The sequence below is a fragment of the Topomyia yanbarensis genome, chromosome 1, assembly GCF_030247195.1.
Source record: "Topomyia yanbarensis strain Yona2022 chromosome 1, ASM3024719v1, whole genome shotgun sequence".
Classification (NCBI taxonomy): domain Eukaryota; kingdom Metazoa; phylum Arthropoda; class Insecta; order Diptera; family Culicidae; genus Topomyia; species Topomyia yanbarensis.
The window spans coordinates 869467-888535 of record NC_080670.1 but is presented as its reverse complement, the minus strand read 5'-3'; the positions used below and the strand labels follow the sequence as shown (position 1 = coordinate 888535).

The window sequence follows — 19069 nt, the reverse complement described above, 5'->3', positions numbered from 1 at the left end:
TAAGTAAGTCTATTACCGCTTGGTTGAAAACTGGGATAATTATCAAACTGCTAATTAAAACGAACCATCAAAAAGGACAACTCAAATTTGCAACAGAAGAAAAGTAAAACTGGCACTATAATTTAATAGACGTTTATCAAATTCTGAAATAAGCCGATCTTCGTCCTCCAACAAATTGCGGGTTGCCGAAAAACTGCTTGACGAAACATCACCAGCAGAAGCACGAAAACCCATTAAAATCCTATTAGCAAATTTACCGACATACCGTGCAGCCTCCATCCCTTAGAACGAAACAGACGGAGCCTTCTTTTTCACTCGTCTTTGGTTGTCTGTTGGAGCTTTTCGCACCCCATCTGTGCAGGCATTTCAGAGTGAGTTGTTAATCATTTAATTATCTTCCCAATCTAATCACAGTAGAAATTAAACTGGGGAAAATGTATTTGGGTTTTTGTGTATCAACAACAACATCTGATTATTACGTAGGGCGACGAGCCGTAGAAATTTATTTAATTAGAAGACAATCTTGTCTGTCGCGGTAGCACGTGGAACGATATCACGTTTGGATCTGTGACGGCGTAAAGAAAATCGACCGTACTGTTCGAGATAGTAATTTCAACTGTTTTATTCGTGCTTCGTTTAACAATAGGATGCCAATTGCTACCAATTTTGCATGTGTGTTTGTGTTTGATCATGATAAGCGAAATCAGTGATAATGTTATAGCAAGATTTAAATTTAAGGTAGCATGCTCAATTGTAGGGTAGGATATTTGTGTTTACATTTAATTCATATATAGATTTGTAGTTCATAGAAAATTATAGTTTTAGGGTTACAATTTAGTTAAGAGCAAATTAGTTTTAAGGTAAAATAACAATTGATGATAATGACCAGCGTTCGTAACAGGCCGGGGCCCGTTGAACTACAAAGTTCAACTATTCATTGTCGTGAGTCTCGTCCTTTGCTTCTACGTCATCCTTTTCAATGGGCAGTATACACAGCTCGGTTGTAGCTCGCTGGAAGATACCTGCAGCTGTCCTGACATTGACTACCCGCACAATGCCATCTTTTCCAGGGAAAACTTCGTCGACTCGTCCTAACGGCCACAGCAAAGGAGGAACGTTGTCACGTTTAAGCAGAACCATAGTACCGGTTTCTATTTTGTCTGGAGTTGATCGCCATCTAGACGGCCTGTTGTGAAGCAACCCAATGTAGTCCCTTGACCACCGCTTCCAAAGATCTTGGACCGATTTTTGCATGACCTGGAAGTGTTTCAATCGATTAGTTGGAGTGCTGCTGTGATCCGGCTCCGGCAGTGAGAATTGGGACTCGGCCACCAGAAAGTGGCCAGGAGTCAGGGCATTGAGGTCTTCAGGATGATTGGAAATGGGAACGAGGGGACGGGAATTTAATATGCTTTCGATTTGTGCAACAGCGGTACGGAAGTCATCGAAAACGTAGATCGTTTGTCCCATGATGCGATAAAAGTGATGTTTGAAGGCCTTGACCGCGGCCTCCCAAAGACCACCGAAATGTGCTGCTCGGGGTGGTATGAATTGGAATTGGACGCCTCGTTGCAGCAAAACGGATTGCACGGCTGCTGATTGGAGCTGTTGCTTCAGCTCTACTCGCATCTCCCGTATTACGCGATTCGCGCCCACGAACGCGGTGCTGTTGTCGCAGTGAATAGTTCGTACACGACCGACGCGACTCAAGAACCGCTTGAGTAGGTTTACGCATGCCGACGACGAGAGACCGACGACGACGTCGAGGTGGACCGCTTTTACCACCATACATGTAAACACTGCGACCCAGACTTTGACCGACGCGCCTCTTCCCACAAGCGGTCGCACGAGAAACGGACCGCAGTAGTCAAGCCCAGTGCTTTCAAACACCTTGGCCGGTGTAATGCGTACGCTCGGTAGTGGACCCATGAATTGTTTGCATTCTCGTGGCCGACACCGGAAACAGGTGATACATTGATGAACCGTCCTTCTAGCCAAATCTCTTCCTGGCCAAAACCTTTGTCGTATGGTGGCCAACAGTAGCTGAGGGCCCGAATGAAGTGTTTGCAGGTGGATTGAGCGAGCTATTAAATTCGTCAGGTGGTGTTTTGCCGGTAACAACATAGGAAATCTGGTATCGATCGGTGCGGAGAGCCGTTCCAAACGTCCTTTAAGGCGCAATAACCCGAAACTGTCCAGAATCAAATTTAAGTTCTTCAAAGGTGATTTGGAGGATATATTGGAAACGACGTGTCTATCCTTTGCCTCCAGTGATTCGATTTCATCCGGGAAGCATGTTCGTTGTACAAGCCGAACAATCGATTTTAGAGCGTGATCATATTCTACAGGGTTAATAAACCCGAACAATCGGTTCTCATCGGTGACCCGACAATTGTTTATAAAACGGTAACAATAGGCAATAGTTTTTAGCAGTGGACCGAGTTGAGACCGGGAGGTAATCAAAGTATCATCTAGTGTGATTGTTGATAATGAGATAAGTGGTTTTCGCTCAATATTGTGTAATTCTTGAGCCGAAGAGGATAGTCCTACTATCGCTGGAGGCCAGCTGTTGATGTTGTCCGTGATAAATGATGGACCATTCCACCATAAATCGCTTTGAATGAGTTGGTCGGTGCTAAGTCCCCGCGAAATATGATCGGCTGGATTTTGGTCTGTTGGGACATGGCGCCATTGATGACCCTTTGTGAGCCGATTGATCTCGGCAACGCGGTTGGACACAAATACTCGCCAGGATGAAGGGGGAGAAAGTATCCAGTGCAACACAACTGCAGAATCTGTCCAGAAAGTGGTCTTGCCCGAAAATTGCGTTGACTGGCTGACAGTGTCGACAAGCTGGCTTCCAAGGACTGCGGCACATAATTCCAAACGAGGAATTGAGACAGAGCTGACAGGAGCCACTCTAGATTTAGCGATGAGCAGACGACTGTGAGAGCTTCCATTTGCATCGGTCGATATTATGTAGACGCAGCAGCCGTAGCCCTTTTCTGATGCATCGCAGAAGCAGTGCAGTGCGTATGATGAATCAGCTGAGACCAGGACCCATCGAGTAATTTTTAACTCCTTCAACCTATCGATAGATGAACGGAACGCCAACCACCAGTCCCTTAGTTCGTCTGGAAGTGGCTCGTCCCATGCCAGTTCGCGCTTCCAAAGCTGCTGTATATATATTTTTGCGCTTGCAACAACCGGCCCGACAAGTCCCAGTGGGTCGAAGAGTTGGGATGCCTCAGATAGCACAATACGTTTTGTTACCGTCTTCAAGGGTGGGAGTGACGGTACCTTGAATCCAAACTGGTCCTGTTGAGGGAACCATAGTAATCCGAGAGTTTTTATGGATGAGCTGCGATCGAGTTCCAGCGCTGCTGAAGGTTCACGAAGCTCAGGCGGAATGTGCGCGAGAATTCCTGGTTCGTTTGCACACCATTGTCGAAGATTGAATCGCCCACACTTCAACATTTCGATGACTTGATTGCAGGTTTCGACGACGGAATTTAGGTTGTTTCCTCCAAAAAGCAAATTATCGACATAAAAGTTTGATCTCACCACGGGCGCGGCCAGTGGAAATCGTTCCTTTTCATCCTCGGCGATCTGATTCAATACCCTCGTTGCTTGAAATGGAGCAGCAGATGTACCGTACGTGACGGTTCGTAGCTGGTACAATTTTAACGGTTCCGACTCTGATTTCCTCCAAAGGATTTGCTGTAGAGATCTATCGTCCGGATGGATGAGAATTTGCCGAAACATTTTCTCAATGTCGGCGGAAGCAACGTAGCGATGGAGACGAAAATTCAGCACAATCGATAGGAGGGTTGGCTGAACGGTTGGCCCAATATGTAGAAGGTCATTGAGCGATATGTGGTTACTGCTTTTCGATGATCCATCGAAGACTACTCGGATCTTTGTTGTCGTGCTATCCGGACTGTGAACAGCATGATGGGGCAAGATAAACTGCGGTTTCGCGGCGCGGAATTCCCCCTCCTCCATGTGCCCGAGCTGCTCGTAGTCGTTCATGAAGTGGGAATAGTTCGAGTGCAGAACATGGTCTGCGCGAAAACGACGCTCGAGTGAATTGAAACGGCGCTGGGCCGTTGACATGGTGTCGCCCAACAGTGGCAACTTTTCTTGGCGAGTTGCATATCGAACGATGTAGCGACCATCCGAGGCTCTTGAGTGTGTTGATTGGAAATGGTCCTCGCACAATTGTTCCTCCTTAGTGAGCGCTTTTCCATGCTCGAATCCCTCAATTTCCCAAAATCTTTGCAGGTGAGCATCCAGTTGATCATCAACCGAGGCGACGTTGCACACCACAGGGGTCATTTGTCGCGAGCTGGACTTACCCGCTACGACATATCCGAGTGCTGTTTTCTGAAGAGTAGGACAACCGTTACCAAGATGAATCTGCTCTGGCTGAAGGAGCTTAATAAATAGCTCAGCCCCTATCAGCATATCAACACCGGCGGTAACGTGAAACTGTGGATCAGCAATTGGTAGGTGTTTCGACAGTTTCCAGTGGGCGATGTCTACTGTCCTGGCTGGCAAGACGTGCGTCAGCTTAGGCAGCACGAGACAGTCTAATTGACTGCTGAATGTTCCGAAACGAGAAACAATATTCACTACAGCACTGCTGCGAACATTCACGATAGACTGTCCTACTCCACTTACAGGTTGGTTGATCTTGGTGCGCTTTAGGCATAGTTTTTGACAAAGCGATTCCGAAATACAATTCGGTTGCGATCCACTGTCCAATAATGCACGGGCAAAGTGGAATGATCCGTGCACATCTTGTACCTTGATGAGTGCGGTAGGTAGAAATACAGTGGATTCGGAAGCGGGAACAGAAGGAACAATTGTCTGGCAGGTTGGAGGAGGCGATGATACGAAATTTTCCGAAACCGACGTCTGGGAAGGCGCGAAAACCGACGGCGGCGAGTACGACGACGAGTTCAACGAAAACGATTGTAACGATACGGGGGAAGACTGCGAGAGAGCAGATCGGACTTGGCCCGACTCGTGACTGGAACTACCCGTTTTGTGAGTTCCAGTGGGAATTTGTCGATGACCAGACCCGGACGTTGATGGATGCGACGGGGCTGGACCGAGATGAAGAAGTGTATGATGTTTTTGGTTGCAATGCTTGCAGACGCCTCCAGTGCAATTTTTAGCGAAGTGTTGCCCTTTCAGGCAATTGATACAGATACCGTTTCTCTTCACTACATCGAATCGTTGTTGAGGAGAAAATCCACGAAAAACATCACATTGAAACAGCAAATGAGCGTGATTGCATGCCACACATTTGGCGACGTGTTCAGAGGTGGTAACATGCGAAAAGGTGCGAACTTTCGTTTGCTTTACATCCACAGCGGTATTCGTGTTTTGGTGGGAGAGCTTAAGAGACTGCAGCATTCTAGCGCGCTTGTGAATGAAATCAACGAGATCTTTGTAATTTGGCCTTTCTGTCTCCGAACATTCGGATTCCCATTCTCGTTGAGAGCTTGGATCCAAACGACTGCTCAGAAGTTCCACTATCACTGAATTCCAGTGGTCCTTCTCGTCTTCAAGTGTGTCCAAGATTTGTATGTGCCTTTCAAAATTGTCGACAAGATCTGATAGACCTGATGCTGATTCCTTGCGGACAGGAGGAATGTTAAAAAGTGCCGACACATGTTGTTTCACAAGTAGATTTGTATTATCGAAGCGATCGGTTATAAGTTTCCATGCAATCGGGTAATTGTTGCCCGATGTTTGAATGGATTGAATTATCCGAGCTGCATCACCCTTAAGTGAAGCGCGAAGGTAATGCAGCTTCTGGATATTCGGCAACGTAAGATTCTTATGGATCATTGAGTCGAAAACATCGTGGAAGTTTGACCAATCCTCAATGTTTCCATTAAATTCGGGGATTTTAATCTCCGGCAGGCGGACCCCAATAGCCTGAGGTGGCGGCATGTGGGCCGGTGAAGCTAACGGGCTGGGAGGTGCAGGGGGTATCTTACTCGACAACGATCCTTTCAATTGAAAGAATAGACTTTGAAATTCGGATCGTCCCTCGGAAAAGACCGGCTCACCTACTCGAAGGGAATCAATCTCATTTTCTACTTCTTCGAACTCCTCCCAAAGCGCATCGAGTTTTTGTAAACGGAAGGGAATTTCATTAGCTTGTGCCGCCGTATAATTTTCATCAAAGTCCTGAATTAATTTGGCCGAACCAAGTATGTTGGTGCGCCGAACATACAATAATTTATTGTGCTTTGACTTTTTGGTCATTGAACGTGACATCATTATCGTGATTCACTTCCACGTGGTTTAGATTATAATAAAGCGTACCCACCTGCCTTTCAGCTTCAACTTAACCTCACCCGTTTATCAACGTGTCCAACGAGTCTCGGCAGTTCCAGATTGTAACCACTGCCCGAGATGAATTTCCAGAAGAGGTTTCCAAATTCGGTAACGACCGATGCAGGTGCTGCTGAAAGTCCTCCCAGAATTAGACGAAACGAAATATGGACCGTTAGTGTGTGGTTGCAGGTGACGGTCCTAAAGATGACGCTTCTAAAGATGACGCTGCTATTGTTTCGATGAGGCCGGTGAATATCTTAGAAAATCCGATGATCCTTGCGGGAAAACGACTGCTATTCTCAAGTCCCGGGTTTCGGCACCATTTGATTATTACGTAGGGCGACGAGCCGTAGAAATTTATTTAATTAGAAGACAATCTTGTCTGTCGCGGTAGCACGTGGAACGATATCACGTTTGGATCTGTGACGGCGTAAAGAAAATCGACCGTACTGTTCGAGATAGTAATTTCAACTGTTTTATTCGTGCTTCGTTTAACAATAGGATGCCAATTGCTACCAATTTTGCATGTGTGTTTGTGTTTGATCATGATAAGCGAAATCAGTGATAATGTTATAGCAAGATTTAAATTTAAGGTAGCATGCTCAATTGTAGGGTAGGATATTTGTGTTTACATTTAATTCATATATAGATTTGTAGTTCATAGAAAATTATAGTTTTAGGGTTACAATTTAGTTAAGAGCAAATTAGTTTTAAGGTAAAATAACAATTGATGATAATGACCAGCGTTCGTAACAACATCGACTATTTGGCATATTTCGGAGATTTGTAGGCTATATTCATTAGCTACTGCTTGACCGACGGGGTGTGTGCAGCAACATGCTTAGTATTCTGCCTGGCAAAGAACAGTGTACATTGGCGTATCACAGTAATGCAAAGCTGACCAAAACCACATACATTAACTGGAGATTATATGACTGAAATTATTTCATTTTATTCTACGATAGCTGTACACAAATTTTCCGAATTCAACCTATAATTTGAAGGAAAAATGTTATTTTTCAGATGTGAACAAGAATGAATTTTAATATTTTGAATTTTGTATTTTTGAATGCATCAAGCATCATTAAATTTTTAATGATACTAATGATTTAAAATATTGCCTAAACTATTAAAAGACTGAACATCAACTATGTACAGTTCCGATGACAGCATAAATGCCCCATATACATTTTATACGCAAATAGTTATGCCTTTGTTTTATTCGAGTTATTTCACTACTTTTTTTAGAAATTATTTCTAGCCAAGCAAATAAACAAGACGATTCTCAACGTATAACAGAAATTCATGGGCAAATATTATGTTAGTTAGATTTTAGTCGTAAATTTGCGTTTTGACTTCGTCTCATTAGTCAAACCGACTTGGGCAATGCGAGACGTATTATACAAAACGGAAATGCTAATTGTGTAAGGAATGATCTCTCACAAGCACTGAAGTTCTGATTGCTGGTGATTTAATAGTAAAATGAAATATGGTGCAGATAGCAAACCAATGCGTGTGCACTTTGCTCTATTTCTCCCTAATGAAAAGATAGGATTGAAACCTTCTTTTGTCCATGAAAGGTGCAACAAATATAATATTAATATGTCATGGATATGCGATTTGACATCATCTCATCAATATTTCAGAGACCCTCACCCCACAGTTGTTCATATCTACTGGAATTTTTAATTCAATTAGCAGTTTAATTTCCGTAATCTGGTCGACATTTAGTAGAACCCATAATCACAATCTGTTATGATTCATTGTAGCGAAAAGAAACTTAATGTTTGAAAAGTTGTGAATGTTCACAAATTACCTGGCTCGTTGACCCCCTGAACAGTAAACACACATTATGTTTGTATTGAATACTGCCAATAATATTTTCATTCATCTAAAAGCAATGATGGATGAATTCCACTTAGAAATGTGAAGTATCATACGCTTAGGTAAAGCATTCAGATAGATTTTAGCTCCGACAGTCTCAGATTGATTTCAGTTCATCCGCTTCCTCGCACTCAGCCCAAACTGGCATGATACTACATTGGTTCTGTACGTTTCAATCATCGGCTTGGGGCTGAGTGCATTCGCGTTAGAAAAAGAGGAAAACTTGTTGATTAAATTTTAATTAAATGCAGAGGCAGATTGGTGAACCTAGCTTTCGCACTCAACTCTTCTCTCACGTTCGTTCGGGCACAGGATAGAGCTTTTGGCGTACCACCAAGTCCACTCTATAGGTGCCGATGAGAAGTGGGTCTGTGGCAGGAAATCAACGTCTATCTACATCTTTTCGCATGGAATATACTATGGGTAAATGAACAATGAGGAGCTTTCGCTTTCTGCTGTTGTGGCTGTTCAAGACTGTAAGAGTGCTCTCATCAGCATAAGCCGCAATTGAGTGAGACTTTCGGCGAATGGATTCGTGCAAGTATAAGTGATGTGGTTGACTATTTGCGGAAGCGGTTGTTTGCTCCGGTCCCGGTCGATGGTTCTCCGCAGCTCTTGGGTAATGCTTGGGTTTATCGTAATTATCCACACCTTTCCGGAAGCCGCAATGGAATGGCTAACTTTTCGGTAAAGAGCTGAGTTTTGTAATTAAAATTGACTAAGGTTCTCCGAAATGCCAGAATTGATTTCCTAATTCCGGCTGATCAGGTTTATTTTTGCGATGTGAAATGAAATTAATAAGTTATTTGTTGATCATCGGTGGAGTATTTGTAAATGGAGTATTTACATTCTCAACAAATTCTTTGCTATAATCCGAAAAAATAAATAAAACATTCTAGACCTGAGGAGCAATCTTCATGTATTTATGATTATCTGTCCCAAGCTATCCTCACTAAAAGTTTATACAATTCAATTTGTTTGTTAACCTTTACCAGTATCGCGGATTTGTCAGTTCCTCAACACAAAACCTTAAAATCAAAATAAGATTTCAGTCATTCCATCTTTCCAGTGAATCGTGTATTTCCTCGGTATAGCTGCACACTTACATTTTAAACGCCCGAATGCACTTCTAAATCTTATTTCTAGCAGAGTGCATTTTCCGCCTAAGAACTTGTATGGCGAAAAGTTATATCAACAATGCGTGGTTGACTGTGTTTTCCGCAACGCAGAGCTTTTGCTCGGTAGGTAAAAGCAATATTTCCCATCAAATAGCATCTTTCATGCACGATTGTGTTAGATAATGGGTACACATGGCATACAGTTTCCACGAGCAGCTTGTTAAGAAATATTCACCGCCAAAAAGGGAGAGCAGGAAAGCAAAGGCATTGATGTTGTATAGGGTTATAAACATAAATCTATCCTGAATATGTTGACGGTGAAAGGAACACTGCGTACACCTTCACCACATAAAGTGGAGAATATAATGGATCTTTTTACTGGTTTAAACTTCCTTTCATGGGTTGTTTTGATTGATATAAGTTGTGTAGGGTGGAGGTGAGAACGGTCGAAGGAAAAGGCCTTTGTAGCAGACGACTGTTTTTGTGGAATTTAGAAATTTAGCATTTGAAATTAATCTAACCAAACCATAGCACAGTGTTTTTTTGTCAAAAACGTGCGAAAAATTATTCACGGAAAACGGTGAAGCGTACAGCAATGATGTCTTCTGGGATGTTTTATGATGATCCAATAGCTTTTTAAGATATAGTTATAGTGATTAATCCTCCTTGAAGTGAGATATTCAATATAATTTTTTAAAGTATGAAAAACAAGATGAAGTCTTCAGAAATGAACTTGTTTTTGCGAACATCTTCACTGAAGACCAAAAATCTCTATTTATAGTATACGAGCTATATTGACCCCTTGAAATTTTTTTAACATGCTTCTTAAATATCGTAGATAAAGCTTCAGTGCGTTCCAGAAGGTTGTTCTTCTTGTTAAGATACATATCTTTCAGGAATACATAATCGGTCTGTCTTTTGCAACTTTGAAGTTATTGGGTAATTTTTTGAAAATTAGCGAAAGTTTTAAAAGTAATTTTTGAACGGGCAAAAACAAGCAAAAACGAGCATCCAGCTCTAGTTGCAATTAGACGTGCTATATTAACACAATACTAGCAAGCTCATTTTTTTCTCGTTATCCCCGGAAGAGTTATAAATGATTTTAAGAAAACTATTGTTTTTTCAAGGATGTCCAATATCTTCGAAAATACTCGAGATAAGAAAAAATATGCGTTAATGTAGATTATACTTTTTGACGGTTGGAATGATTTCGTAGAATATAATATGAAAGATAAATATTTTAGGGGTCATTCAACTATAACGAGTTATAACTTGTAAAGCATTTGAAGAAGATACTTCTGTATTCAGCAAAGATGTGTGCCAAAGCAATCTCCATAACATTTCTATCAACGTCCGCTTATTTCTTTCACCAAAAATAAATTTTACTTTTAGGAGGATTAATCACGAAAATCATAGCAGCAAATGATAACCCTGCTAATTTTGAAAACTATTCCGAAGTTACTATTGACGCAAACTATGTTTCAACGTAAATAACCAATCACCATTTGAAACACTTTATTTTTTCAAAAATTTCCGAATGCTTTGAAAATTCACAAGATAAGCTATTATTGTAATATTCAAAGTTCATTTTAATATTTCAAACCTTTCTACGGAACATATCGAACTTTAACAAGATATATTTATGCATGGGCTTTAAAGGAGTCTTCCACAAACAACCAACAATAATTTTAAGGATAATAAAGGTAATACTATATGAAAGGGCTTGTAATGGTCACAAATTCCTTCGAAGACGCCATCGACTGAAATTTAACGATTTAAGCGTAATTAATAGATCGCACGTTAGTTCTTGGTTTTCTATCGTAGGCAACTAAGCAATTTTGGGGAGAATTCCATTACATTATTAGAATTCAGAAATTACAGAAATTGAATATAAAATTTAATGCAAATTTTGTGCATTTCTGGCCATAAAAGGTGCTTGTCGATTCGAAGCAGCTTAATGGACGAAGCAAATTAATGTTTTGGTATGATATATATTTGTTGATATAAATAGATTTTTATTTTAACAGTTTTCGCAGACGATAGATTAGTGAAGAACATTTTTTGCTCTAGTTGCAAGGAATCTAACCTAGTTCTAGATCAAGACTAGTTATGATTATGAATTCGAAATGTCAGTTCTGAAAAATATTGCTGTATATATTCTGTAACCGACAGTTTATCCGATAGTACCGTGCTGAAATTTTTAAGTAAAGTAAAATCACGCCGGTGTGTTGATTATGTACGACGATCGGAAGTCATTCATTTATTTACACTGACGCACTTCTTAGAAGATCTCGTTGTTAAGCTATATCTACATTATAATCACCTATTACTATCAAATACTATTTTTTGAAAAATGTTACGGTTTCCTTATTGATGTACCATGGTAGTGTTTATTACACCCCCAAAAATGCTTTCTAACTAAATGCAATTAAATATTTTTATGCTGATTTACAACTTTTATTTATTCAAAACGATATAAAGATTCTCTACCGCACATACCAATATTTAGTTGATATGGATTATTAATAGCTTTATTTGATAATTGATTGGATTAAAGGCTTTTGAAATAATGCAAATATTTTTTCAAACTTGCACCCATCTACTTTTTGTATTTCTTGACTCTCATTCATATTATCAACTCTCGATTTTATTTTTCGACTGTTCATTGCTTCCATAAGTTTGTGATGTACATTGTATCCAAAAAGGTAAAAAGTGAGCCAAACAAAAGAATTGTAGTAGGAATCTACCATTTTCAGGCATATCTTCCGTATATCTTTTTTATCACTTCAGTGCCTGTGACGGTGAAGGGAACCTATCTTCGTCATTTCACAACCCATCTCTTAATGATGAATACCAGCTGCCGGCGAAGGATGCACTCGGCACTGCCATTGGAGGTTATACTGCCATTCAGAAGATACACACCACCGACTGCTCGACGAGTGGATAACCGGCGGGCGAGTAAATGAAAACCTTTTGGTGCGATAAGCAACATAACGCTTAATTTAACTGCGAGCGGATCTTCATTCGGCTTTAATAGCTGCTACGATAATCCCAAAATAAACACTGTTCGGGTGGATGCTTCCGAAAATGAAAAGAATTCGTTATTTTGAGCGACCGAAAAGGGTCTTTTAATACAGCCAGCGGCCCTTGGTCAATAATGGAATTTATGACTAGGCTGAAGATTTTGCTGATTCATAAAAAAGTGGCACGCTGGTTCCCATGTATAGATGACGTGGACAAAGATTGGTATTAACTATCGCTGCGAGAAAAAAATATGTCAGGATCTAACTTCCATGCAGTGCTTTAAGAAGAAAATAATTTCTCTTTCATAAAGAAGAAAACGTATTCTTTTTTCATGAACTATATAAAGGTTATATGTACCACTAAAAACATGAATTTTGTCGTGGACATATTCCCAAATTTGACACAATTGAACAAACCGTTAATCACGAAATCACGATATATAATCTTATTTCGTTTAATTTTACATGATAGTTGTACTTTCCACGTGCAGTGCCGTAAAATTACGCTTATCAACAATTCAAACAAACGCCATATGTGCAGTAAAGTAACGCTATTTAGCGAATTCAATGTCATGTAAAATTAACATCAAATGTAAAAACGTCATTTTTGATACTCGTATATGTGTCAGAGAGACGTTAATTTACACGATTTTTTCCTTATGATGTATGTTTGAAAAATCAGAACTCAGAGTAAAAATGCAAATTTATTTTTCGTGTGCTTGCAATGGTTTACACCATTATCAATTGCTGATATTACTGATGTTTGGATAACACCACATTAGAAATGCGGGCATTATTGTAAGTTTTCGACTCCCACACAGAGTTTGATTCATTATACACAAAAACTATTCCGACAGACATATTTTGCATAACATTGTACTCATATATCACATGTTCAATTATCGGTGTGTTCTCTGTCTCATTTCATGTTCACCAACGGGAAACCAGGAAGCTGAAGAAAAAACAAGAAAAGTTTTGTAAGCAACTCTACAAAAGATTAAATCTATTAAATTTCCCAGAATGTCAAAACTTACTCGGTATCCCTGCGTACCACCGACTGTATGAGAAGGCAAGCAGTGGCCCAGTAGCTGGTATCGGTGCAAGTGGAAGATTCGGCGGAAGCGGCGGCAGATTCGCTGGGCTCGACGAGATAGACTTTTATAATCTGAATGGATACAACAATTGGTTCACGAGTAATAATTATAGTTTTCTTGAGTGGAACAATGGTAGCAGTGGCGCTTCCTGGAATAGCTCTGGGGATGGAATCATGTATAATGGCACTTTCCTAGGCGCCAGTGAGAATGGTATTGGACCTGTGTTGCCCCCGTTTGAGCTTTGGCAAACGATTCTGATTGCGATATGTTTGGCGATTTGCATAATACTCACCATAGGTGGCAACATCCTGGTACTACTGGCTTTTATTGTGGACCGAAGCATCCGTCAGCCGAGTAATTACTTCATTGCATCGCTTGCAGCTACCGATATGCTAATAGGTTAGAATTCAATAAAATTCATGCATGTTCATATCGTTTAGTAGATCTGCTTTTGTTATTGTATTTACTCCGAAGCGTTCGATTTCAGCTTCAGCTAACTGAGTGTTTCTATTTCCACAGGGACCGTATCGATGCCGTTTTACACCGTGTACGTTCTCATGGGTTACTGGGATTTAGGTCCACTGTTGTGTGATTTATGGTTATCCGTGGATTACACTGTCTGTTTAGTATCGCAGTACACCGTGCTATTAATTACAATAGATCGCTTCTGTTCTGTGAAGATTGCTGCCAAGTATCGCAGTTGGAGAACGAAGAACAAGGTTATCTGGATGGTGACAATTACGTGGATAATCCCAGCGTTATTGTTTTTCATTTCCATTTTTGGTTGGGAACACTTTTTAGGTTACCGAGATTTGCTTCCTGGAGAGTGTGCAGTGCAGTTCTTAAAGGATCCTATTTTCAACACTGCTCTAATTATTGGCTACTATTGGACAACGTTGGTAGTTTTGTTTGTTTTGTACGGTGGTATTTACAAAACGGCTTACGATATGCAGAAAAAGAGTGAGGCTAAACAGCGCAAAATGCAATCAATGGTGGCATTGGGCAATGCGATGACTGGATTGGCTGGTCAGGCGGGAGGAATTGGTATATCAAAGACTCAAAGTACTCTACTAAGCCAAGATAAACAACCGACTGCGACGATCGTACCGAGCATATCGATACCACCAGTACTTTCGTTAGCTGTAAATCAACTACAGAAAGATGATGCTAGTAGAAAGAGCTCAATTCAAAATCTAACGGACGGCCAATTAAGCGATAGTAAAAAGTGTAAGGATGAGAAAGAAGGTGATAAAAGTGAGCGATCAAGTAGTCCGGCTTTCGACTCGGATGATGAAAGCTCGGCAAATACGAAGCAACAACAAGAAGAAGCAAAAATGGCGAAGAAAAGAACATCCCTAGCAGGATTGTTGGTTGGTGCTTCGGCATCAGTGCTATCGAATAGATATAATGGTGCGGTAAAGTCTACAACAGTGTCTGCAGTCGATTGCAGTAAGACGAAAAAGTCTCCAAACATGCCAATCAAGAACGATGGGCTATCAAAGATCACTGAAACGAGCCTTATTGATACAGAAAACGCAGATACGAAACCGCAAATCTCACCACTGAAACCAACTCCGATTCAATCTCCCATATCGCCTGTCGATATCGAACCGCTTGTAGTTAGAAAATCGGAGAGAGCACCGGAGATTTCAAATACAATACTAACACCGCCACACGGATTCCACGGAAGCCCACATACTTCCGATAGTTCACCGTCCAAATCCTTCAGGCCTCACAGCATAATTAGTCAAGGAGAATCGACAGTGACGTATGACGCTGTAGTTGGCATGGATGGTGCCGATCTCCGCTTCATGGACGAGAGCTCAGTCGTTGTTCCTTCACCACAATACGAGAGTCCTCCGTCAGCATTCGCAATAGTTCAGCCTCGTTCCCCGGCTCAAAGCGCCGGACAGAATATAGCTAATCCGTCATTGTTACAAAAAGCATTAATTCGAGCAACAGCTCAATCGCAACAACCTCCTCCAACGGTTCTACTTCGATCGGTTGACATCGACTCACTTTCGCCAACTGGTCAAACCACTTCAGCTCAACCAATGCAAACACTTAATAAATTTAGTACAACAGTCACAGTAGCCTCTCAGAATCCGGACAAACCGGTAACAGTGTTGAATAGTTCCTATACGAACAACTCCAACACAAATGATCTCGACAGCACCAGCCTTAATTCGAAAGCGCAACTAAACAATCCCGTGTCGGTTTCAAGCACTGTTGTAGATCTAAAGCACTCATTTCAGGCAGTGAACACAGAAACTACTACAGTGCAGACTACGACAACGACTAGCAGCAGTACACCATCGGTGGCTACGTCAGCACCTCAAGCGAAAGCACCACCCAGCACAATTACCATACAGGTCTCATCGTCTACCAACAACACTCCCAGTGGGGCAACGATAACTATCAACCCTTGTCTGGAACGACAAACTTCAAGCAAGCGAGACTTTATTCGATCGATCGGCAAAAGACTGAAGGGAAACAAGAAAGCCGATCCTCTCGGAGTCGGAAGACAAAAGTCCAAATCAGAAAACCGTGCTCGTAAAGCATTCCGAACGATATCCTTCATCTTGGGAGCATTTGTCGCCTGTTGGACCCCGTACCATGTGTTGGCCTTGGTGGTGGGTTTCTGTTCGGATCCACCCTGTATCAACGAGCACTTGTTTATGTTTTCTTACTTTTTATGCTACGCCAATAGTCCGATGAATCCTTTTTGCTACGCCCTTGCCAACCAACAGTTCAAAAAGACATTCACCCGAATTCTACGAGGAGATCTGCATATGACTTAAACATCACACATCCTATAGCATAACAAGCTTAGGGAAAATCAATATCATTTTAATGTAATGATATAGACAATAATAATGTTAAAACAAATAATAGATAAATAGTTGAAACTAGTATTTAAGCCACCAGTTGCTAACCAATAGTATAGGAAGTAATATGAAATATCGTTAAGAGCGTCGTTAGAGTAGTAATCAAACAAAAAAAATCTGATTATTGATATATGTAAATAGTTTTTAGACAATTGATAGAACGCTACATAATCAAATAATTTGCTGGCAAAAACGGTCGTTATGAAATAAAAAACGTATTTAAAATAATTGTAGGAACATAGAATAGTGCTCTGCGCCTCCATTTTATAAAAGATCATTTTAATAATATGAGCAACCCATGGCTACTTAGCATATTGATGACATATTTTTAGCGCAAAAATGCTAAAACACGTAGTACACTAATATAAAAAATTAAACATCGTTCACTGTTTCGCTGTTTATGAAAGACAAAGTGTGATTAGATAATTTTGCTAAAAAACGGTACTTATTTCTCATGCTGATACAACAGAATTGCCGTGAAGAAATGTATTGCAGTAGTTCGAATATAAAATTAAGCTTCTCTTTCGTTCAGAACGTCGTCACAAAAGCATTACAGGGGTTTAAACTCTTATACGATAGTTCTTTGGCTGGATAATAAACGCTGTTAAAAATGTGCACGAACTGCCTAATTTCCATTTTTTCATATTCCTATTTTGTAACCATTAACAGAAGATAGAATAGCTCTTTATCGATCAAGTTGTTTTTAAATGATTCAAACAATATATTTAATAATTTTCTATCAATCAAGAATATTTGAATTAGTTTTAGTTTTGCGAACTATTAAAGAGCACGAACCACTCAAACAAAATCACACCATGGCCATACTGTACCGTTGTTAGGTTCTTTTAGACTGATACTAAAAGATAAAAGGTGTTTCGCTAAACAAATAATAAAGGCACGAAACTGTCATGTAAACTTCTTTTTTGAACTGAGCCCCTTAGAGGAACTTTGCATGATACGATTCGAGTTTATTTGCCTTTGTCGTTTATTCGCGAAACGTTGAATCAAATTTTTATTTCGATATTCATGGTAATCTAATTCACCTTCCCCCATGACTTCGAAAATATTTAAATACTCAAAATGAACGAAAAATCTCAAATTATTACCAAGGCAAGGTAATTTAAGGTATTTGATATGTTTCGCATAGAAATAGAAGTGATTTCGAATTCTTGTTGGTTATGTTTGATAGAAAAGCTGTTATGTTTGATGGAAAATTTTTATGTTTAAAATTTCTTTTATCTGAGATATTTTAAAACAGTTTGGGTTATTAGTTAAATTAAATTTTAATGACGATAACTGCTCAAATCGATTGCAGTTCTCTTTTTAGACCGACAGTACGACACATACCGATAAAAGAAAATCAATTATAGCAAACTCTATAAAACGAAACAAATCCTACAACTTAAAATAAGATCGAATTAGGATGTATTGATAGATTTACATTTAAGATACAAAAATAACAAAAAAAGACAATACGAGGTTAATTTGGATATCAATGTACACGGAGAAAATAACTCGATAAACGTCTTATTGGAGCGATAGAAAAGGAAGCCGAAAAAATAGAGGGTGTTCAACTATAAACCCAGCCTATTGCATCAAGAACCTTTGAAACTGGTACGAAAGGTTTTGCATAATGTAGAAAAGCGGTAATTCACAAAGATGTCAATTTTATGACTTCTCGACAGTCGCTCGTTTCCACACCACAATCGTCGCTTAGTATGTTTAAGACAAAACATCTATTCTTCCGCAATCACTATCACTAATCCCAACCTTTTAAATATTAGTTGACCTTTACATTAAACTATTTGGGACGGCACTCGAGGATATGAAAAAAATGTCGGTTTGAATTGTATGTTAGAGAGTATGATCGGCTAGGGGCACGCCTAGCGTAGTTGGTAAATCGATTGCCTTATATGCAGCTCGCCTGGGCGCGATTCCCAACTCCGCGCATAAGGTTAGAGATTTTTCCAAAGAAATTCATCTAACTCAAAAAAGTGGCGAATGACCCTAAAATTAAAATGGATCTATTATCGAAAAAAGAGAAGGCTATGCCAAATGAAAGGAAAAGTAAACAGAAACAAGAAAACCATCTATCTGTGAGTCCCAGCATACTACCAGAAGACGTTTTTAATTGCAAAACCGAGTCATTTTTATTTAAATATATACACGATCAACAAGAGAAGAGGAAACAAAGCGGAAACAATCTCTAATCATAAACCAACTCTCCAACTGCAATTATGATCAATACATTCGAAAAGGTTCCATTTATTTTGGATACCTCTGATATCATATATTTTCCTACGCAATGATTGGCCGAAGATAAATTATTTGAAATCAGTATGAAAAAAAATTGGTGATAGCTTCGAATGAATCAAAAAATCAAAAAAATGTTCAGTATTAAAAAGCTACATGGTAAATGCTTATAGCAAACTATTTTAAGGACTATAGTTGTATCAAGCCAAAGTTATAACATGGAATGAATGTGTATTAAAATAGCCCTGTCGATAATAGTATGAGGACGTCAGCAGATACTACTATTAGAAATTATAAGAAATAAAAATTATTCAATTTAAGACTTTGTTTTAATTTTAAACTTGAACGAGAACCTGCGACCCTTTGCTTTTAGATTGACCTGATTGCTGTATCTGATCGTAGATTCGGAAATAACTTGATTGATATGCCATATCGTTTCCTATCACGGAAAA

General features: G+C 39.9%; 1 protein-coding gene across 3 annotated transcripts in view; it reads left to right on the top strand.

Moving 5' to 3' along the window:
- Nucleotides 1-18937, top strand: part of LOC131676529 (dopamine receptor 2) — a 66049-nt gene extending 47112 nt beyond the window's left edge. For all 3 annotated transcript variants that reach the window (XM_058955610.1, XM_058955608.1, XM_058955609.1), the window contains exons 3-4: nt 13331-13875; nt 13996-18937. In XM_058955610.1, coding sequence (XP_058811593.1) covers nt 13331-13875; nt 13996-16277 — 2827 coding nt within the window. In that variant the 3' untranslated portion in view covers nt 16278-18937. The remainder of the gene's footprint in view (nt 1-13330; nt 13876-13995) is intronic.
- The last annotated feature ends 132 nt before the right edge of the window (nt 18938-19069 follow it).